Raw genomic sequence first — 22,156 nt, forward strand, 5'->3', positions numbered from 1 at the left:
CTGATGAGACACACACACACACACACACACACACACAAACTGCGTGTGCTCTGTCCCTCTGTCCATCCCTCAACATTCTCCTTCCCTTTGTGCTTTGTGAGGGAATTAAACTCAGTCATTTTTGGTTGTTTTGTTTTTGTTTTTCCAGACAGGATTTCTCTATGTAGCCCTAGCTGTCCTAGACTCAATTTGTAGACAGGGTTGGTCTTGAACTCATACAAATCCGTATACTTCTGCCTCTGAGTGCTGGGATTAAAGACATGAGCCACCTCACATGGTTTTTGTTTTGTTTTGTTCTAGACAAGGCCTTGCCTGTGGCCTAGGCTGGCCTTAGACTCCCATATTCTGGGATTATAGGCATGAGCCTGAATGCCTGACTTGACACTGTTTTTTGTTCTTTTGTTTTTGAGATAGGGTTTCTCTGTGTAGCCTTGGCTGTCATAGACTCACTTTGTAGTCCAGGCTGGCCTCCAACTCACAGGGATCCACCTGCCTCTGCTTCCCAAATGCTGGGATTACAGGTGTGAGCCACCATGCTTGGCTCGAGTAGATTATTTTTTTAAAGATTTTTTATTTATTTCATGTATGTAAGTACTCTATCTGCAGGTACACCTGCATGGCAGAAGAAAGCATCAGATCACATTAGAGATGGTTGTGAGCCACCATGTGGTTGCTGGGAATTGAACTCAGGACCTCTGGAAGAGCAGACAGTGCTCTTAACCACTGAGCCATCTCTCCAGCCCGGCTCCAGTAGATTATTTAAAAACAGCAACAATAACAAAAACACCTGTACCCCAGTTTGGCCTCAACCTTGCTATAAAATGGATTGTGATCCTCCTGCTGGGACTATAGGCATGTGCTCCATGCTTGGTTTTTGTGGTTAGCAAATGACTGAATAGCTTGACTCATGCCACAAGGCAGTGGACTCATTTATTTGTATCTCTGATCACGAGCTTCCATAGAGATAACCTCATCTCAGGCTCACAATTCCTGGTGAGGTAGGTGTCAGCGTTACTCTCATTTTGCAGATGAGGATATTGAGGAACAAAACTGTCTTGGTGGAGCCAGGTGTAGTGACACACACCTACATTCCCAACACCTACAAAGCTGAGGCAGGGGGTTGGAGAGATTGCTCAGTGGTTAGGAGCACTGACTGCGCTTCCGAAGGATCCGGGGATTTAGCTCCCAGCACTCACTTAACAGCTCACACCTGTCTGTAACTCCAGTTCCAGGGGACCTGACACCCTCACACAGACAAACATGCTGGCAAAACACCAAGGCATGTAAAGTAAAAACAAATAAATTCCAAAAAAAAAAAAAAAAGGGGAAAGAAAGAAAAGAAAGCTGAGACAGGAAGACCAAGGCTTTGAGCCCAGCCACACAAAAGCAAAGCCAGACAGGGCATGGTAGTTCATGACTTTAATCCCAGCAAGCAGGAGATAGGTTTGGAACAGGAAGTAGGCTGTGGCATGGTCCAGGCCAGCCAGGGCTACTTTGAGCCTGTCTCAACAAACAAACAAACAAATGCTACCACAACAAAAAGCAAAACAAAACACAACTAGAATGTAGTTCTGAAGCGATGCTCACTCTTCGCATTTGCAAAGCCCTGGGTTCTAGCCCCAGCGCCGGAAGAAAGTAAAACGAAAACACCTGTCTAGATGCATCTCGACCGAGATAATGACAGAAGCCCGGAACATCCTGATCCTGGTCCAGGGTCCATTTAATCCCCTCCCATTGTGACATGCATGTTCTATAATGAGCAGGTCAGTATTGTGAGGTAGCGTCCAGTGTAAAGGGGACTATGAGGTGACACTGCAGACAGCTGCAGAGTAGGGCAGGAGGGGCAGTAGGGCTAGTCCCTCCCACACGGGGACTTTGGGGCAGCCATGTCCTACTTCGTGTCTCCACAAACTCATCTGGGTCTTCTGCCTTCTAACCAAGGTGAGCGGTGGGGGTGGGGGTGAGGGGGGCTCCTGCAACTGGAGAGGACAACAGAGCTGCTTCCTGGCTTTGGGGGAGGTGGAGGCTCTCTGATGGATGTTTTTGGGCTGAGCGTGGAATTAGTCCTCTCGGAAGAAAAGATAGCCAAAAGGCCCTGCCCTCGACTAATTGCCCACTTGCCCATCACCTGCAGGATTGGGACCAGCTGCAGTTATAGACATGAGTCATGCTAACATTCCTCTGCTCCCCGGCCCTGCCCCTCAGGGCCTCTTCCTCCAAGAGACCAAGAATAACATTCCATCTTATTCTTGTCTCTGCAGGTGGGGCTGCTTCTTCGGGTTCGTCCCTTGGCCTCTATAGTCCTGCAGAGCCAGTGGTGGTGTCACCTGGTGGATTAGGCCCACTGAGCCAGAAAGCTGAGCAGATGGCACCTGCTGCCCAGGCCTGGGGCCCTACCTTGGCAGTACCTGAAGCCAGGGGCTGTTCTGGGAATGTTAGCTGGGAGACACCTCGGAGGAAGGAATACAACCGATACTGTCCCAAATTGCCCCCTGTGAGGCAGCTGGAGAGCTTGGGCTGGGCAGACCCCTGTTCCCGAAGCAGAGCTCCCTACCTGGGCGGCCCTGGCAGGCCCCGGCCCCTGCTGCTGTGTGGGCTGTCACCTGGGGTTCTGCCGATGTCCTCCGAGGCAGGGGGGAAGGAGGCTGGCTCCCAACCTGACATCTGCATCCTTACCCTGGCCATGATGATCGCTGGCATTCCCACGGTGCCTGTGCCAGGCCTGAGGGAAGAGGACCTGATCCGGGCAGCTCAAGCTTTCATGACGGCTCATCCAGAGCCAGAGGGAGCTGTGGAGGGGGTGCAGTGGGAGCAGGCACATGCCCACATGGCTTCTGGGTTGATGCCTTTAGTGAGGTCCAGGAGGGGCTCCTGCTTGTAGTCAGATGAAATAGCATGAGATACATAGGGCGGCTTCTCCGTATGGTTCTTGGGCAGATAGGGTTGGGGATGACTACGGCAGGGGTGGGGAGAGGGTGTGGGTCACTGAGCCACCCTGATAAACTGCACCACTTTGTCAGGACCACCCTGCAGGGAATTCTTGATAACGCCAGGAGAGATCCGAGCAGATTCAATCAGGTTACCTAGGTAGAAAACCCTGTTTGGAGAGTAGAGAAAAATGTTCTTGTCTAAAGTCCTAGACTATGGATTTTCCTCTCTCCTGTGTCCCAGCTTGCTGAGGCAGATGGGACTTTGGGCAAATGGAGGGAATGGACACTTGGCCGAGAGCAAACAGAACAAAATTCTTCCCCGGCACCCAGCCTGTGAGGACGCCTAGCTTACAGATTAAGTTGAGGCTTAGAGAGAGGCTTTCTTGGGGTCTCATGCTGGTATCAGCAGAACCAGACCTCAGAACTATGGCAGGTGAAAAGAACAAAGTGAACACACACACACACACACACACACACGCAGCGCCGCCCTACCGACTCTTCCTTTCGCGGCTCTAAAGGACCATGTATAAAACAGACAACAGGACAAGTGTGGGGATACGACATTCAATTTATTGATCCCAGGGTAGGGCAGGAAAACTTGGAAGCTTGGCAGACAACCCCTTCCCCCTACTGCAGCCACTTCCTTTGTGGGAAGGCTCCAGGGCCAGTGTCGGGTGAGTCATGTCATGGCTGGGGCAGTAATTAACCAACACTGACCCTTTAGCCTCATCACCGACCATCTCTCTGAAGGAATCACCTGTTGACAGGAACTTCTTGAGCTACCAATCATTTTTCCTTAAGAAAAAGTTGCCAAAACTGAGGCCAGAATGCACAACAGAGACTATATTAGACCGTCAAAGCCCACAATGTTTACTACTGAGCCCTAAACGGAAAAGGCTTTCTGACTTCCGCTCTATGGAGCCTGACACATTCTAGCAGGAGGCTGGAGTGTGTGGAGGGAGGACGTGGATGTACATGAACACTTCAGGGCATCCGCATAACCGGCAGTTAGGTCTTGTGACACAGGCCTATAATGCTGCTTACTCAGGAGGCTAGTTAAAGAGGTTTCTAAGTCAGCCCGCCTACAGAGTGAGTTCAGGACGAGCCTAGAAGCCTAGTGAGAGTGGTATCTCAAAATAGAGGCATTGGTCCGCACTTGGGAGATAGAGGATCAAGAGTTCAAGGCCAGCCTCAGCCTGGGCAACCTAGTGAGAGGCTACCTCAGAGTGAGAAATCAAAAGAGGCAGTGGTAGAGTGCCTGCCTAACATACGTGCTCCTGTAGGCTCAGTTCCCAGTACTGGGTGTGTATGTGTGTGATCAGAGCTGTACCTGCTCGTAAGGGCCGATCCAGCTGTCGGCTAGTTCCCGAAGGGTGCTATAGCGACGCTCGAATTCCTCCTTGCTGCAGTGCTTTAAGAGCCGACCTACCTCCTCCGTGAGGAGAGTCACAGCCAGGTGCTTATCTAGACTGGCGCTCCACTTGCTGCCCAGGATGCTGTCTAAGCTGGTGGCGCAGCCTGAGGTCCACTGAGCCTGCAGCATGTCAGGATGGAGCACCTGGTGCTGGGCACTGAGCACGGCTAGGATGTGGCGGCAGGGCAGGCGGAAGGCTTGGTTGAAGTGGCAGCTGCAGCTGGCAGGGGCCTGGAGCCGCACGTGGTGCGTGTCCTCTAGAATCTGGATGTTCATTTTTTCGGAGCCGGAGCCAATGAGGTGCATGGATTTCTGAACCACGGCGAGCTCCGCTAGGCAGAGTTGGGCGGCTGGCCCCGTGCAGATGGCGTTGAGGGAGTGCTGGATCCTGGCTTCCACCAGCTGCTCTGTGTTGGGGCTTTCGAGGCTGCCGTCTGAGGGAGTGTGCCTGTCCTGGGGAGTCACGGCCTTGTCTGAAGGGTTCCGCTGTATGTATCGGAACACGGATGCCATGCCTTGTTTCTCAAACGGGGTGGTGCCAAAGAGCTGGCTGAGCACGTGGGCTGTGACCTCCAGGCTCCGGAAGTACCGGCTGCTCTGGGCTCGGCTTCTCCAGCGGTGGGCCAGCCAGATGCGGTCGTTGAGCAGCCAGTGGGAGTGGAGCTCAGGCAGCCTGGAGGAGGGGATACAGTTACTCAGGAGCGTGTACAGCTTCCTCAGGTTGCCGGCTGTGGCAGAGCACATTGTGCTCTGCAGGGAGGACAGGAGCACACTCTGTACAGGCTGCTCCAGGGACAGCTGATAGAATTTGCCCTGGAGGAACTTACAGATGTGGAAGGCAGACAGCAAGACCTCAGCGGCGGGGAACTCCATAGTCAGGGTGGGCAGCAGGATGAAGTGGGGGTCCACCAGGATGGTATTGACTCTCTCCCACGCTGGGTTAAACTTTTTGAACACCTGGAGCATCTGGGCCAGACCTCTGGCATCCTCGTTGGTAGGGATGGCGAAGTACACGGCCCGGGCGAGCGGCCCCTCGACCTGGACCCGGGGTCCGTCTACCAGGAAGGTGTACAACACCTTGCCTCTTGGGTTATAGGTCCGGTGCATAAACAAGACCTCGGGGAAATGAGCGAAGAGGTCTTGCATGAAGCAGCTTTGGTAGTTGAAGGCGTCTAGCTGTGGGGTCTTGGTAATCTGCTGCAGCAGCGCAGGCGGGCTTGAGTCTTTAATAAGAATCCCGTTCAGCACCGTGAGGGCCATGGAGGCGCACTGGGGGCGGCCTAAGGCCCAAGCTGGGACACTCCCTCTGCAGGGCTGCTGTCAGGGAAGCAGGAAGTTTCTCAAGTGCCACACAAGCTGATGCCTGAAGGTGGACTGTCGGTTTAGATACTGCTCCGGATGAGCCTGTGGAAAGGAAGAGACACTTAAGACAGTAGGGACCTGGCTCTTCAGTTACTTATCCAGACAATATTTCAAGATTTATCAAACACTTTTAGGAGCAGATAACCAAGGAGCACATAAGGACACATTGGATAATGGCTATAAACATCACAAAAATGATAAACAGGTCCCAGTGTGCTGGGGAAGGCAGGACACATTAAAGTCAGAAGGTCTCCCTAGGGGAGAGTAGTACCCTGGATATGAGATAAACATTATAAGCCAGCTGTAGAAACATATTTCCCAGGGACTTAAATAGGCATGAAGCCAAGTGCAGTGGCCAACACTTGTGAGCCAAGCTACCTAAAAGACATAGGCAGAAGGATCATTAGGCCAAGGTCCATTTAGACCAGTTTAAGACCAATATAGGCAATTTAGGGAGAACCTGTCTCAAAAAACCACAAAACTCTAACAACAACAACAACACTCTCCCTGCTCGCTCGCTTGCGCGCTCTCTCTCTCTCTCTCTCTCTCTCTCTCTCTCTCTCTCTCTCTCACACACACACACACACACACACCAAAACCCAAAAAGATTGGGGAGTTGGGTGTGGCAAGACAGATACCTGTAATCCCAGCACTTGGGAGGTGGAGGCAGCGGCAGGGTCAATTCAAGGTCATTTTAGACTCTAAGAGGTCCTGTCTCAAAAATAAAGACTCGGGGCTTTGGGGAGGCAGAGGGGGTGGGATATAGCTCTTGGCAGCACAAGGGATTGAAAACACCTGGCTAATGCCAGCACTTGGGAGGCAGAGGCAGAGGCAGGTGGATTTCTGTGAGTTCACGGCCAGGCTGGTGGTCTACAAACTGAGTCCCAGGGCAGCCAGGAGCCAGGGCTGATACACAGAGAAATCCTGTCTCAAAAAAATCAATTGAGAGAGAGAGAGAGAGAGAGAGAGAGAGAGAGAGAGAGAGAGAGAGAGAGAAAAGGAAGAAAACGTGGCTGTGTATACAGGATTCAGACCTGACTTGCTCCCAAGCCACTGCAATCCTCTGTTTCCTGAGTGCTGGAATACAGACACATGTCATCACGTTCAACTCTTTTAAAAATAACATTCTAATAGCCTTTTTGTCCACAAATTCTTCTAATTCTTACAAACTCTTCTTTGGTCTTGGTTTATACCAAGAAAAAAGCAATTGCTCAAAATTTGCTATGAAATACTGAGCAAGCCAAGTGGCTTTCTCTCTCTCTGTGTTTTTCGAGACAGGGTTTCTCTGTGTAGCCTTGGCTGTCCTGGACTTGCTTATGTAGACCAGACTGACCCCGAACTCACAGCGATCCGCCTGCCTCTGCCTCCCGAGGGCTGGGATTAAAGGCGTGCACCACCACGCCCAGCAGTGGCTTTCTCTTAAACTCTATTCCTTTCACCATAAAAGGGGGTTAACACGTGTGCAGCTTCTCCTACTTCTACGTATATCCCGACTGGCTGCAATGCTTTATGCAAATGTTTCCCGTTAGGCTCCATTTACTGTCCCCATTTCGCAGATGAGACTCAGGTTCAAAGACGTAGGGCCATTTGTCCACCATTACGGCTACTGGAAGCCGCGTCTTTGGCTCCAGATCCTGATGGCATCCAGTAGAGTCCAAAAATGTGGCCCGGGAAGGGAAGGCGACCTCTGACCTCACCTGAGCCCGGGTGGGGGATGCGGAAGGCTGAGGTTCGTGTTCAAGCCCAGCGGAGCCGAAGTCCACCTCCCACCGGTGGAAGCCGTATGCGCTAAAGGATGCGACCCGACTTCACGCCTCCACTGCCGAGACAGCTCACCCAAGCGGCCGACGCGGCAGCCATTTCTCACACTGGGCCCACCTCCGACTGACTGACGTCCAAGCTCGCCAATCACCACGCCAGCTTCGCAATGACTCAGGCCAAAGGCCTAAAGAGCTCGCCTTCGAACTTGGGAACCGCGGACCAATCCGGGACTGGCAACTCCACAGGGCGGGGGCTGTTACCAGGGTTACGGGGGCTCGGCCAGAAGCGGCCAATGGGGGGTCGCAGAAGGATGTTCACGCTGGGAAAAGGGGGTGGGGAGGGCCGAGGGCGGAGCCTCCCTTCGGTCTAGGAGGCTGGAAGGGCGGCACCTTTCAAAGGCCAAAATAAAAGCAGTGTTTTATATGGAAACCTTTAGTTTGTCGGGTATCATGTGTCAAGCCCCAAAGACACAGAAGTGTAGGAAAAGGTGCGCATGTTGTACTGCGTTCTTTGCTTTATGGAGAAACTGAGGCCTGTAATTCCAGCTATTCAGAGGCTGAGGTAGAATCAAGAGTTTGAAGTTCTAGCTGGGCGTGGTGGCGCACGCCTTTAATCCCAGCACTTGGGAGGCAGAGGCAGGCGGATCTCAGGTCAAGGCCAGCCTGGTCTACAAAGAGAGTCCAGGACAGCCAAGGCTATACAAGGAAACCCTGTCTCGAAAAACCAAAAAGACAAAACAAAAGAGAATGAGCAAAACTCCCTATCATCTGTGTTGCAGGCTTAGCTGGGAGGCAGAGGGCAGAGTAAGGGGCACTAAATCACTAACCCTGTGAATGTGAAGCAGCAGTTTCTATTTGGCACCACAGCCCATTAGACAATACTCGTTTGCTTTGAAATGAGAATGTTTGAGGCTAGCCTGGGCTAAATGAGACCCTGTCCCAAAAAACACAAAAGTGAAACAAAAACAAAAACAACTTTATTAATGTGAATAAAAATGCATAACAGGTATTTTCCAAAGAGCATCGTCAGTCAATGTCTCTGAAAACAAAGCTGCTTTCCAGGCCCATTTTGTTTTATCCTATCCTGGGCAAGGGTTCATCTCTGTAGGGTCAATGTAATCTGAGCGCTGGGGCTGGGGAGAAAGGGGTATGACCTTTCAGTGTGGAATTACTTTGGCTTTCAACAATGACTGAGGTGTCTATAGAATGCCAAAGGTAGAGAGCTGAAAGGCGGCAGGCTCACAGGAGGCCACAGTGGAGTCCCTCGCCCCCAGGGTTAAGACCTTCTTAGCCCTTGCCTAGGAAGACATGGATTAAAACACTGACCTACAGCAAGACCCACCCACTTTGAACTCTCAGACTTCCAAGGAGGTTTTGAGATGCAGTGTACAAGGACAAACACTTCAGTCACCAGCCATAGTTTCATCAAGAGGGAGGCTGTCTCCTTCCTCCAGCTTCCCCCAGAGGAAGGGGAGGCCACCCACATCTCTGAAGTCAACTGGCTGCTGAGTGGGCGCAGGAAGCTGATAGGGGTCGGCCCAGATGTCCACGATCTTGCGCAGGGTGGAACAACGTTCCTCCAGCTCTGGCCCCTCAGTCTGCATCAGCAGGTTGGCTAGCTCCCTGCTTAGGTCCCGAATCATGTGGTTCTGACTTTGCTTTTCAGGCTGATCTGTGTTTGGGATGATTCCTCGGTCTCGAAGCTCCCCACTGGGGCCAAGGAGGTGCTGGTATTTCTTCTGCCACCGGCAGCACACCATGGCTTCCACTACTGGCTGCTGGCTGGTGTGCAACAGTGCCAAAATGTGCCGACACGGCAGGTGGTAGCATTGTTGAAAGGCACAGCTGCAGCTACGGCCATCTTTGCTCACCTGGTGTGAGTCCTCCAGCAGCTGGACAGCTACGGAGTCCCCGGCCATGTCCACCAGGTGGGTGGAGTTCTGCACCACCTCCCATTCATTCCGGCACAGCTTGTAGGCCAGCTCGGAGCCACTCTGGTGCAGGATGTCTAGCATGCCACTCCTGGAGGCCTGGTCCTGGGGCTGCAGCAATTCAGACTGCTTTAAGTCTGGCTTTGTCTCTTCCACTGGGAGCCTGGTGACTTTCCCTCCACAGATTCTAAAAGGCTTCTTGGGCCGTGGTGGCGTGCTGGGGAGCCGAGTCCTCTTTAACTTGGGGGAATTGGTGTTCAAGCTCTTAAGACCTTTGGTATTAAAGATGTCTATGTAATCCACAAAGTGGAGGATGCAGTCCAATAGAGACCGCTGTTCCCGAAAGAGGCTCGACACCTTGCTGGTGACTATATCCAGGCTGTCCATGTAGGTGTTACACGCATGCAGGCCCTTCCTCACGTGCATGTACCACAGCAGTTCACAGGAGAACCAATGGGCCTGGAGGAACCTGCAGAGTTCCTCATCCAGGAGGGCTTGGGACAACTGACAGAGGTTCTTTAGGCTTGCATCAGAAGAGACAAACACGGCCTCTCGCAGAGCTTCCTTCATGAGCCTTTTGAAAGATGCATTTGCCGAACTCTGATGTAACTTCTTCTCTAAGAGACGAGTTGTGTGGTAGATAGAAAGGAGGATGCGGGCAGCAGGGAAGATCTCCTGAAGAACAGCTCTGTGCGGGAAGGAAGGGTCCACAAAGACCACCTTGACCTTGGGCCAATCAGAGTTGAATTCTGTAAAGATACTAAGCATCTTGGCCACAGAAGGGGCTGTCTCAGCCTTGAGCACAGCGAAGTGGACCACTCGACTCTCTCGCTCCTTGTTCTCCACCAAGAAAGCGTACAGAATATGGCCCTGGCTGTTTTCCACCCGGTGCAGCAGGAGATTCTCTGGGAAGCGGGTGAACAAGTCACTCATCTTGCTGCTCTGGAAACTGAGCCGGTCCAGGTCTTGGCTGGTACCTACACTGAAAGAGGCCATTGAGCCCTCGTCTACCGTGAGAAAGTCCTTCATCACTTTGGCTATCTTGGCCAGGTCAGAAGGACTGATGGCCTCCTGCTCTGGATTTGAGGGCTCGTGTGCCTTATCCAGGCAGAAGGATGGCTCTACTGGGAGCGTCTCTACTGTATCAAGTTCTTTCTTGATGCTGAGCTGCACTGGCTGGAGTTTGGGCCGACATACTGCCTCCTGAGGTTTGCTAGCAGGGGCTCGTCCAGCACTGTTAGAATCAGCATGTATGTGCTGGGTGTTCAGTTCACTGATAAACAGCCTGTCTAGCCTCTCGTTGTACTGCAGGAGCAGGTACGCTGGGCACCGGTCCACCTTCCGTGTCCTCTTCCTGTTCGACTGCGTCCGAATACAGACAAATTTCACCTGCACATATCTAGGGAAGGTAGAGGTGACAGTGAGAAAGGTACCAGCTGTCCCTTTCAAGACAAGACCTGTTAGCCGTTTACAGTGACCAATACGTTTCCTAGAGACCGTGTAGCAGTATAGAATGCAAGGAAGAAAAATCTGCATTAACTCTCTAGTCCCAACATTTTCAGCTCCCTCTCTCATCTCTATTACAACACCCCCTAGTGTTTCCTTCACACAGTTCCAAGGCCCCAGCTTATTTGTTTGTAGTTTATTTCTTTTTTTGAGCTTTGGGACAGGCATGGAACTCATGATGTACTCCAGGCTGGTCTTGAACTTGCCAAAACCTTCCTGGCTCAGCCTCCCATGAGCTGGGGTTACAGAGGTAAGCTATTTATTATACCTGGCCTAATGGCCCAATTTCTGTCATTCTGTCTGTTGCTATTTGTGGCTGCCAACAACCCAACCTGAGGCAGGATGTGAGGGGAAGCCGGCACCGCAGCAGAGTGCCCAGCTAGTGTCTCTTTGTTTCAAAGGTCCCTGTGCCTACAATCTAGCACCTGGGAGGCTGTGGCAAGAAGGCTGAAAAACTCCAGGGCAGCTGGGCCATGCAGCAAGGCCTTTCCTCAAAAAACCAAAAAGCCCTCTTCACTCATTTTGGACACTGCCTTCTCCTCCTTGACAGCAACTCTCTGAGGACCAGGGCTGTCCACTGAGCACTTCAGGGTCCTCTGGGGATAACATGTGCCTGGGCTTATTTGTAGAAGAGAATATCTCTGTTTGTTCCTGTAAAGAGAAGTGTCTATATCCTGGAGTGTTTGTTTTAGTCTGATGGATCGATTTGAACCGTCTAAGAAAGTCTCACCCTTTCATCTTTTTGCTTTAGCATTCTAGACAGAAATGGGTGACCCTAAGGGGATGGCTATCAAATTATTTGCTCTTTCTCTTTTCGTATTCAACTCCTGGGCTCAAGGCCCAACCTCCCTTCTTTTGTCAGCCTTTATGGAATGACCCCAAGCTCCAGTAATTAATCCTGAATTAAAAGGTCTTACAAGGCTGGGCAAGGTGGCACATGCCTGGAATCCCAGCACACAGGAAGGCAGAGGCAGGCAGATCTCTGTGAGTTCAAAGCCTGATCTACAAAGTGAATCCAGGACACCCAAGGCTACATAGAGAAATGCTGTCTCAAAAAAACAAAATTACACACACACACACACACACACAGACACACGTATGTAATGTGTGTGTGTGTGGTCTTATACACCTTTATACACCTGTAGGTATCAAGACAAGTAGAGGTGAAATGGGGACTAGAGGGCAAGTTAAGTTTTTTGAGTCCTGGCTGTCACTGGGAAGCTGTTTAACCCTGGGCAAGCCATTTCACCTCTGTGGACACAGTATGCCAGTATCCCCATTACAAAACGAGACAAGCTCATTAGGGTTATCATAAAGACTAAATGAACCATAACTAAAACATTTAGCCCAGAGCCTGCCTTGGCGTCTTGTTTATGTTAGAGCTAAAGCCAGCTGCTTTAGTAGTTCACATGCCCATCAACATGTACTGTGGATGTCTCAAGTGCCAGGACTAACTCATTCCTCAGTGTGTTCCTAGCATCTAACAATGCTGCTCTTCAGCAGATGCCTATCAGTGATATAATAGACGAATGAATCATGGATCACCACTGGGTGGGATGGCCACACCCCTGCCTCCTCAGGGAGTGGCTCAGCTGAAAAACCAAGGAAGAGGGGAAAAGAAATCTCAGCCTCTAGCATGACATGGAGCTCCACCTACACTTTTCCAAACACTCTTATCCAGCTGGTCCAGTTTGCCGACCCTGTGGGGCAAGTTTAGCAAAACAGGATATGTGAGTCTTATGATAACAGGGTGGAGGGGCCCGGGGCTGAGAGCAGCTGTGTCTGTTGTAAGCACAGGACACGGGTGGCGCCATCTCTAGTTCTGCTTCGGAATGGCTTGGAGCAGCCTAGTAGAATGGCAAGACCAGCAAGTAAGCACCACTGACTCTTAGTTTCCACCCCTGTCCACCTTGCTTATGTCTTAGAACAACAAACTGCCCCAGCTTCCTGTGTCCGCTGTGAAGTGTCTGCTGCAGTTGCTTACGTTCGCACCTTTGTTTGCATGGCCCTCCCACCCTTCATCTCGAAGTGCATTCGTCATTCAGGATACAAGGAGCCATCGTTTTTCTTTTTTCTAGAAAGCTGGGCCTTTCCTTCTGCTAGTTCAATTCTAGTCATCAGACTATATTGACTTGCTGTGTATTTAGTGACAGTTTGGGGGAGCCACTGCCAACCACAAAGCTCTTTTTACTTTTCTGGCTCTATTACCTAGCCAGGTAATTCTTTTAATTCTTCCTTTTTAGTCTTTATCCAACTTCCCTCCTTTTCTTGACTCCCTTTTTTACAGTGGGGTGGGAAACAGGGTCTCACTTCATGGCCATCTTCTGGCCTTAGCCTACCAAGTGCTGGGATGACAGGCTGACCACCCTGCCTGGCATCTTCCTCCCTTCCTTTGCTTTCTGCCAATGGTAGGGACCAAACTCTGGGCCTTGCACAGCGAGGCTGTTCCTCTGCCGCTGACATGACTCCATCCTGTGTCTACTGTGTGAACGTGTTGAGACACTCCCCCACATTGCTCCACGCGCTGAGGAGTCTGTGCCGGGTAGCAGGGAGGTCCTAACGTCTCATTTCACACTGGCAAGGGTTCTAGTTTGTCTCCATTTCACAGAGGGAAGCAGGCATAAGGAGGCTCCCAAGGCTGAGAGCCCAGGATGTACTCTCCCAGCTAGGAGCAGCACAGCTGAGGTTGGAACTGAGCTTGCCTGCCTATAGTCTAACTAGCTAACCATTATTTTGCCCACTTGAAAAATATTTCTGTCTGAGTTCCTTTCCTACCCTCCTCATCTGCCCTTTACCACCCTTATAGATCTCTCATCAAGGGCTGGGGACGGCTCAGCAAGTAAAGGTGACCTGAGTTGGAGCCCATCAAAAGGTGGTGAATACAGACTTCACCAAGCTGTCCTCTGATCTATACACACGCATGCCCTGCCCTCCACACCATCATACCCATGAACACACCAACGCCTAAAATCTAATCGGGTGAGGCTAGGTATGGAGGCTCATGCTTGTAATCCCAGCACGTCGAAACTGAGGCGGAAAAACTGACACTGGTTTGACACTCGCCTGGGCTACACAGGGAATTTTGGGCTAGTTTGTACTAGAAAGACCCTGTCTCAAACACAAACAAAACAGAAACCTGTCTGGGACTGTAGCTCAGTAGTAGAACCCTGACCTTTGTCGTGTGAAGCCCTAGGTTTAACCCCCAGTAGAGCCAAAAAGGGAAGTGTTCTGAATATATACAGACACTTCCCGTGTCACCAATCATGGAGCAGTATGCTGCAATGACTACATACATCATGTATGAAGGTGGTTATGTGTAGGTATATGTAAGTACTGTGCCACTTTATGTGAGAGGCTTGAGCGTCCAGGGATTCTGATGTGTGAGGGGCATCCAGGAACTCACCCACCCCCTGACACTGAGGGACAACCACAGATGCATCTAATCCAAAACTGTGTCTTGTAAACTCAACAGTCTCCTGTCCTGCCAAACAGAGAGGCAGCTCTATCCAGGTGGCTGTTCCTCCCCGACACACTGCTTGCTTAGAGAAGCTCCTGCTACTCTAAGCCAATTAAGGTAATGTTGTGAGGGCTGAGCAAGGACACTTGTCCAATTATGGAGAAAGCCACAACAGGAAATCTGTAGGAAACCAAGGAAGGCTTCTTTTGGATGTGACTTGTGCATCTGTGTCACGTGGGGAGCAGTCCTGAACACAACAGGCTTGAGGATGTAGAATGGAAAGATGCAAAGAGCCTTACCAGCTACCCAATCACATTTGGAGGCCCACTCTTCTCAGCTACCCAGTAAGCTAGAGTTGCTAGGTAACTGAGGACAAAAGGGTCCAGCACACGGGGAGGGGGGGGGGAAGTTCCATATGACTATTCCTAGCACTCAGGGGGATGAAGAAGGATCACCGGCCTGAGTTTAGGGCCAGGGCTATGTAATGCATGAAACAAAGAAACAGTCCAACTCCCTTCCCTCAACACACAGACAAAACCAACCCAAAAAATGACTACAGACGCATTTCATAGAAGACATTATTAAGAGAGAGAGAAAAAAAGAAGAACTGAATGGGATTTACCTTAAAGATTGTGGCTACAGGAGTGGGGCTGGAGGGGCTCAGTAGCTTAGACCCAAACAAGTTGGGTGAAGATGACTTGGGTTCAGTTCCTAGCTCCCACATGCTGGCTCACAACAATTACTAACTCCTGTCCCAGGGGATCTGGTACCCCTCTTCTGATCTCCTTGGGCACCAGGCACACACATGGTGCACATACATATATGTAGAATAATCACTCATACACATAAAACATATAAATATTTTTTAAAGCTGAGACTAAGGGGCCGGGAGTGGTGGCACATGCCTATAATCGCAGCATTCAGGAGGCAGAGGCAGGCGGATTGCTGTGAGTTCAAGGCCAGTCTGGTCTACAAAGCAAGTCCAAGCCAGCCAAGGTTACACAGAGAAACGCTGTCTCAAAAAAAACCAAACATAAAACAAAAACAAAACAAAACAAAAAAAAAACTGAGACTAAAAGGGCTGGGGAGACAGCTTAGTAAAGTGTTTGCTGTGAGGTGTGAGGACCGCAGTTTAGTTCCTAGTGCTCATGCAAACAACAAACAACAAACCAAACCAACCAACCAAAATGACAAAACTGCTGGGTAGACTTGTGTGTGCCTATACTTCCAATGCTGGGGAGCTGGAGACAGGAGGTGCAGGCCTGCTGGCCAGCCAGTCTAGCCAGATCACTGAACGTATGGCTCAGTGAGAGACACTGCCCCAAAACAGAATAAGTGGAGAGGACCCACCTGACCTGTGACGGCCACGCTTAGTGTCCACACACACTCACTCACACACGTGGTGCACACCTGTAATGTAAACACTCTGGAATGTGAAGTAGGGAACTGGAGTTGGAGGCCGGTGGGCGTGAGACCCTGTCTCTCAGACAGACAGACAGACAGACAGAACTGGGTGTTATGGCACAAATTTGTAATGTCAGGAGGCAGAGGCAGGAAGATCCCTGGAAATCCAAGGTCAAGCAGGACAACACAGCTAGCCAGGGCTGTGCAATGAGATCCTACCTCAAAAGAACCAGAGCCGGGCCAGAGAAAGTGAACTAGTTGGTTTTTTGTCAAGTTGACACAAACTTAGAAACATGGGAAGAGGGAACTTTTTGTTTCTTTTTTTGGAGACAGAGTCTCTCTATGTAGCCCTGCCCATCCTGGAACTTGTTATAGAGACCAGGCTGGCCTCAAACTCAGAGATCCACTGCCTCTGCCCCCTGAATGGTGGCATTAAAGGAATAAGACACCACACTGGGCAAAGAAGAGATTTTTTTGGGGGGGGGTTGGTTTTTTGAGACAGGATTTCTCTGTGTAGCCTTGGCTGTCCTGGACTCACTATAGACCAGGCTGGCCTTGAACTCTGCCTGCCTCTGCCTCCCTGAGTGCTGGGATTACAGGCGTGCACCCAGCTGGAAGAGAGGCTCTTAACTGAGAAAATACCTCCATAAGACTGTCCTATAGGCAAGCCTGGGTACATTTATTAATGGTTGATGTGGAAAGGCCCCCATCTACTGCGGGCAGAGCCACCCCTGAGCAGGTGGAACTGAATAGGCTGAGCAGGCTGAGCACACCAGTAGGCAGCACCCTCTGAGCCTCTGCTTCAGCTCCTGCCTCCAGGTTCCTGCCCTGACTTCCCTTGGTGATGGACTGTGATGTGGAACTGTAAACGGAAGTGCTTCCCTCCCCACACTGCTTCTGGTCACAGTGTTTTATCACAGCACAGAAAGCTAACTAGGGGTAAGAGTGTTGGATGCTTAGTCATGAGGACTGGAGTTCAGATCCCAGCCCCTATGTACTGCACATTCCAGTTCAGAGGGAGCCAAGGCAGCCTTCTGGCTTCCGCACATGCGCACGTGTAAGGAACCACACAGAAACACATGCTCACATATATCTTTAAAAAGCCAAGCCAAGGGCTAGAGAGATGGCTCAGAGATTAAGAGCACTGACTACTCTGCCAGAGGTCCTGAGTTCAATTCTCAGCAACCACATGGTAGCTCCCAACCATCTATAATGAGATCTGGTGCCCTCTTCTGGAGTACAGGCCTACATGCAGGCAGAATACTGTATAAATAATAAATAAATCTAAAACAAAATAAAACAAAAAACCAAGCCAAGCAAACACAAAGACCAATTTTTTTTGTTTTGTTTTTTTGAGACAGGACTTCTCTGTGTAGCCTTGGAATCCACTGTGTAGACCAGGCTGGCCTGGAACTCAGAGATCTGCCTGTCTCTGCCTCCAAGTGCTGAGATTATAGGCATGTGCCACCACCACCCAGCCTGACTTTGGTTTTTTGTGTGTTTGTTTCTGGTACAAATTCCCCAAAGTCTATGATATTTCTCAATTACTATTTTGTTTCACAAAAGTATTCCTGGAGGTTATCAAGCTTCCTAGGGTATAATTCCTTGCTATACAAACCCTCTCCTCGTCAAGTTTCTGGTGCTGTCTTCCCTGTTGATTTCCTATCTCCTGTCATTTCGTGAGGCTGGCAGCTCTCCATCACTACCTTTAGGGATTTTACCAGGCCTTCAACTCTTGAGAGCTGTGTATGCAATTTCAGTTTGAATGGCTTTACTTGCATTGCGTTCATCTGCTGTTTAATACTTACTCATCAGCTAGAAACTGTCAAGGATGTCAAGGGAACTGTAGGACCAAGCAGGAAAGCATAGTTAAGTAGAGGTGATTTTTTTAAGTGACTAGTTGTTTGTTTTTTCAAGACAGGGTTTCTCTGTATAGCCATGGCTGTCCTGGACTCACTTCGTAGACCAGGCTGGCCTCGAACTCATAGAGATCCGCCTGCTTCTGACTCACCAGTGCTGGGATTAAAGACGTGCATGACCACATGATGAGTTTACTGGCAAGATTTTCTTTTTGCGTTTTTGAGACAGGGTTTTTCTGTGTAGCTCTCACTGTCCTGGAACTCTCTCTGTAGACCAGGCTGGCCTCGAACTCACAGAGAACTAACTGCCTTCTCTGCTTCTTGGTGCCGGCATCGAAGCACTGGCAAGATTTTTGTTCATGAGTTTTGCTGTGACACAGCCTTATTACACTAATAACAGTGGTCTAGTTCAGAATATGTGTTAAGTAAGACAGCATCTGTGAGTTCCTAGCAAAGACCCTGAATATGTAATGTTGAGCAAGGTGAAAACTGTAGTTACGGAACTGACAGCAGTGGCGAGAGCCCCTGGCGTACATCACGGACTCTGAAGAATATGAACTCCTACACAGAGGCTCTGGGAGAGGCTCAGTCTGTAAAGTGCATTAAAAAACAAACAAACAAAACAAACAAACAAACAAAAAAAAAACAAAGCCACAGAAGGAGCCAGTGCAGGTCTGTAATCCTAGCACTCAGGAGGCAGAGGCAGGTGGATCTCTGAGTTCAAAGTCAGCCTGGTTTACAAAGGGAGTCCAAGGATAGCCAGTACTACACAGAGAAACCCTGTCTCGAAAAACCAAAAACCAAAAAACTAAAAAACAGCCCCCCCACCCCCTGAAGTTTTGCTATGTCTGTGCTACTGTGAAATATGTATTTGGTCTTTGTTCTGCTGCCTGGTACATATGCCCTAAACTGCTTCAACTTTTCAAAAATGATAGGTGTCTTTCTGTGGGCCAGTGAGCTGCATGAAGGCTGGAGGCTACTCACTGGGGGCATCAGGGCAGGGTTTGTTACAGGCCAGGGTAAGTTAAGATGTAGCCCAGCTGTCCTCAAACTCACCGGCAGTGAACCCCCGCTCTCCTGCAGGGCATGGTGGGAGGTGCTTGTAAGCCAGCACTCAAGAGGCAGTGTGAAGAGGGTCCCTCAGGAGCAAGCTCGGCTTGTTTTACACGGAGCTCCAGGCCAGCCACATAGTGAGACCCTATCTCAAAATCAAAACACACAAAACCCGACAAAGACAAGACAGCCCTACTTACTGTAAAAAAAAAAAAATGTTAATAAATGACAGCCCATCAAGGAAAAGGTCAAAGTATTTTCTCCTTTACAAACTGCTTCTATGACCTGCAAGAAGGGTTTCTTATAAAGTTGTGTTTGAAGAGTGTTTTTTTGTTGTTGTTTGCTTGTTTCTTTTTATAATTTATTTTATGTGCATTGGTATTTTGCTTGCATGTATGTCTGTGTGAGAGTGTCAGATCTTGAAGTTAGACAGTTGTGAACTGCCATGTGGGTGCTGGGAATTGAACCAGACACATATATGTGTGTGTGTGTGTGTGTGTGTGTATCCATACATCCATATGTGTATATATATCCATCCATATATGTGTATATATACATACACATATATGGAAAGATCTTAGTATGTAGCTCTGGCTGGACTCCTGCTTATCTGTTTGTTTGCTTGTTTATTTATTTTTTGAGACAGCATTTCTCTGTGTTGGACTCCAATTTATAACAATCCTCTTTCCTTGGCCTCTTAGGTGCTGGGATTAGTCATATGTCACCATGCCAGATTTTGATTTGATTTTATATTTCCAGTCATTATACAAACTAGTGGATTATAATATGCCACCCACTCATACATATCATTGTATGTATCATATTGATTTTATATATGTATTTACTGGTGTTTTTTGAGATTGAGTCTTAAACTGTAGCCCAGGCTAGCCTGCAGCTTGCAGTGATTTCCCATGTTAGCTTCCCAAGGGCTGGACGTACAGGAGTGTACAACACACCAGGTTGATGTGGGACTAGACATGGAACTCTGAGCTTTGTGCATGCGAGGCAAGCACTCCACCACCTGAGCTGGCTGCCTCCCGACCTTTCAGAAATAAAGGTCTCTCCCTCGTGTTTGTTTTCTGCAGTGATGCGTATTTAGCCAGGCAAATGTTCTACCACCCAGTTCATAAATAACAGTATCCCTTCCCTTTCTTTCTGTGGTGCTGGTATGAAACCAGGGCCTTGCACATGGAAGGTAAATGCTCCACCACTGAGCCAAGATGCCTGCCTTCTCACGTCTCCTCCACTTTTTTTTTTTTTTGAGATAGGCTTTTACTCTATAGCCCAGGCTATTTTGAACTTATTATGTTGCTGAGGCTGGCCTCAGACTCATGGCAGTATTCTTGCTTGAGCCTCCCCAGTCCTGGGATTATAGGCAGGTACTACTAGTCCTGGCTAGATTCTATCCTCCTAACACTTTCTTCCTCTCTTTTTCTTTTCTTTTCTTTTTTTTCTTTTCTTTTTTTTTTTTTTTTAGACAAGGTCTCTCTGTGTATCCTTGGCTGTCCTGGACTCACTTTGTAGACCAGGCTGGCCTCGAACTCACAGTGATCCGCCTGCCTCTGCCTTCTGAGTGCTGGAATTAAAGGCCTGCGCCACCACACCCGGCCACTCCTACCACTTTCTATAGTCCGCTACAGTTACAGTTTCAGCAAACAGTTAACAATTCAGATGCTATATGTGTTTTCTAATCAAACCCTCCAGTTCTCTTTCTCCTTTTTTTTTTTGCCAGTGTTGGGGGTCAACCCAGGGCTTTGCACATGCTTCATGGGTAAGCATCCCCCTCCCAGCTACATTCCCTAGTCCACTTTTGTTTGTTTGTTTGGTATTTCGAGACAGGTTTTCTCTGGGTAGCCCTGGCTGTCCTGAACTCACTTTGTAGACCAGGCTGGCCTCCAACTCACAGCCGTCTGCCTGCCTCTGCCTCCAGAGTGCGGGGACTAAAGGCGTGAGATACTGTGCCCAGTTTTCTTTCTTGCTTTCTTCTTAGATTTATTTTTAGAACTAGAAAGATGGCTCAGCAGTTAAGAGCACTCAGGTTCAGTTCTCAACACTCACATGGCAGCTCACAACTGTAACTAGTTGAGGGGAATCTGACACTCTCTTATAGCTTCCATGGGCACTGTGTGCACGTGGTGCCCAGAAACACACCCAGGTAAGCATCGTACATACAAAAGCATCGCTTTGTAGACTAGGCTGGCCTTGAACTCATAGAGATCCACCCGCCTCTGCCCCCCTAAGTGCTGGGATTATAGACATGCACTGCCATGCCCAGCAAAAATAAAACTTAAAAAAATTTTTTTCTTTGGCTTTGTTTCCAAGACAGGGTTTAAATATTTACTTTTAGTTCTAGGTGTGTGCCTGTCTCTGTACATGTACGTGCACCCGAGTGCAGTGCCCTCAAAGTCCCACAGAGTGCCGCAGAGGCCATCAGATGCCCCGGAGTTGGAGATACTTGCAGTTGTGAACTGCCTGACAAGGGTGCTCACAACCAAATTTGAGTACTCTTACAAGAGCAGCAAGTGCCCTTAACTGTTGCGCCACTTCTCCTGCCTGCCTCATTTCATAACGGATAAAACTCTTGTCCTAGGCTAAGAACAAAGGCTAGCTGAATCCAGAGCTCTCAACTCTAACCCTTATGCCAGCTTTTCCTGATCTTGAATTGCTAACTTCCTGTATGCACATCTGCCATTGCTATCCACGTAACATCTGCACTGTTATTTTCAAATAAAAATCTAAAGTTATTTTTTATGTGTATGGGTGCTTTGTTGGCATGTATGTCTTTTAAAAAATTATTTTATTTTTGTACATATATACTTATATCATTACACATATATACAATAGATTACCTATAGCAAGAAGAACCGTGACACAATCAGGAATTATATAAATGTTACATTCTTAGTGTTTTGGCTATTTGTGTTTGACAGCCTTGAAGAAAACATCTTTCCTATCTTGGTGCGTCTAAGTTTCTGAATGTAAATCAGTCTCCATCACACATTGTCATTGTCAACTTAGATCACCTATCTAGACCAAAAAACATCTTAACCCCTAAACAATTAAGCTTCATTGTAAAACTAAGCTGCCTGGTCTTCAACTCCCTCAGAGACTTGAGAAGGAGTAAACTTGATTATCTGAGTATGCTGGGAGTGCAGGTTGGTAGCTTTCCAAATGAAAAGATGACAGAGACAGTTTGCTACCTGAACAGTCACCCAAAACTCTCTATAATGTTGGAGCATCTTCTTCAGCCTTCTGGCCCAATATATCTGACAGACATATTTGTGAGGCAGGAACTATTGAGGACTTGCTTACCCTGTCTTGGCAGGGTTTGGCTGTCGTCTCTGCCTGCATCTAAGCTTGCCCTTTTTTAAGGCAGGATTTTGTCTGTGGTAGAAATGAAGGCCTTTTGCCCAGTGGCTTGTTTGCCACATTTGAAGCCATCTCCGTAAGAAGATTCTTTGATGCTCATAATCTTCTTTG

At 49.1% G+C, this 22,156-nt stretch overlaps 3 protein-coding genes across 4 annotated transcripts in view; 1 reads left to right on the top strand and 2 right to left on the bottom strand.

The window, feature by feature from the left end:
• On the top strand, positions 1 to 3,721 carry SPATA25 (spermatogenesis associated 25). The gene is made up of 2 exons (XM_084777953.1): positions 1 to 1,941; positions 2,262 to 3,721. The coding sequence occupies exons 1-2, from the start codon at positions 1,887 to 1,889 to the stop codon at positions 2,879 to 2,881; spliced, it is 675 nt and encodes a 224-aa protein (XP_084634079.1). The 5' UTR covers positions 1 to 1,886; the 3' UTR covers positions 2,882 to 3,721.
• ZSWIM1 (zinc finger SWIM-type containing 1) overlaps positions 3,479 to 22,156 on the bottom strand; it is a 25,574-nt gene continuing 6,896 nt past the window's right edge. The window contains exons 1-2 of one of the 2 annotated variants that reach the window (XM_084777946.1): positions 7,404 to 7,856; positions 3,479 to 5,748 (exon numbers count right to left, since the gene is read on the bottom strand). In XM_084777946.1, the coding sequence (XP_084634072.1) occupies positions 4,249 to 5,604 (1,356 nt within the window). In that variant the 5' untranslated portion in view covers positions 5,605 to 5,748; positions 7,404 to 7,856 and the 3' untranslated portion in view covers positions 3,479 to 4,248. Of the gene's footprint in view, positions 5,749 to 7,403; positions 7,857 to 22,156 lie in introns of those variants that run through there. The other variant, XM_084777947.1, reaches the window with a different exon arrangement.
• Positions 8,422 to 22,156, bottom strand: part of ZSWIM3 (zinc finger SWIM-type containing 3) — a 20,855-nt gene continuing 7,120 nt past the window's right edge. The window contains exon 2 of the mRNA XM_084777942.1: positions 8,422 to 10,796. Within this exon, the coding sequence (XP_084634068.1) occupies positions 8,870 to 10,796 (1,927 nt within the window). The 3' untranslated portion in view covers positions 8,422 to 8,869. The remainder of the gene's footprint in view (positions 10,797 to 22,156) is intronic.

The sequence above is a fragment of the Acomys minous genome (assembly GCF_964271855.1).
Source record: "Acomys minous genome assembly, chromosome: 3".
Classification (NCBI taxonomy): domain Eukaryota; kingdom Metazoa; phylum Chordata; class Mammalia; order Rodentia; family Muridae; genus Acomys; species Acomys minous.

Excerpts from the sequence above, each read along its gene's own strand:
- SPATA25 (XM_084777953.1), top strand. The coding sequence starts at position 1,887 with ATGTCCTACTTCGTGTCTCCACAAACTCATCTGGGTCTTCTGCCTTCT. Across the intron at positions 1,942-2,261 it reads TCTTCTGCCTTCTAACCAAG|GTGGGGCTGCTTCTTCGGGT; the intron begins GTGAGCGGTGGG and ends TTGTCTCTGCAG.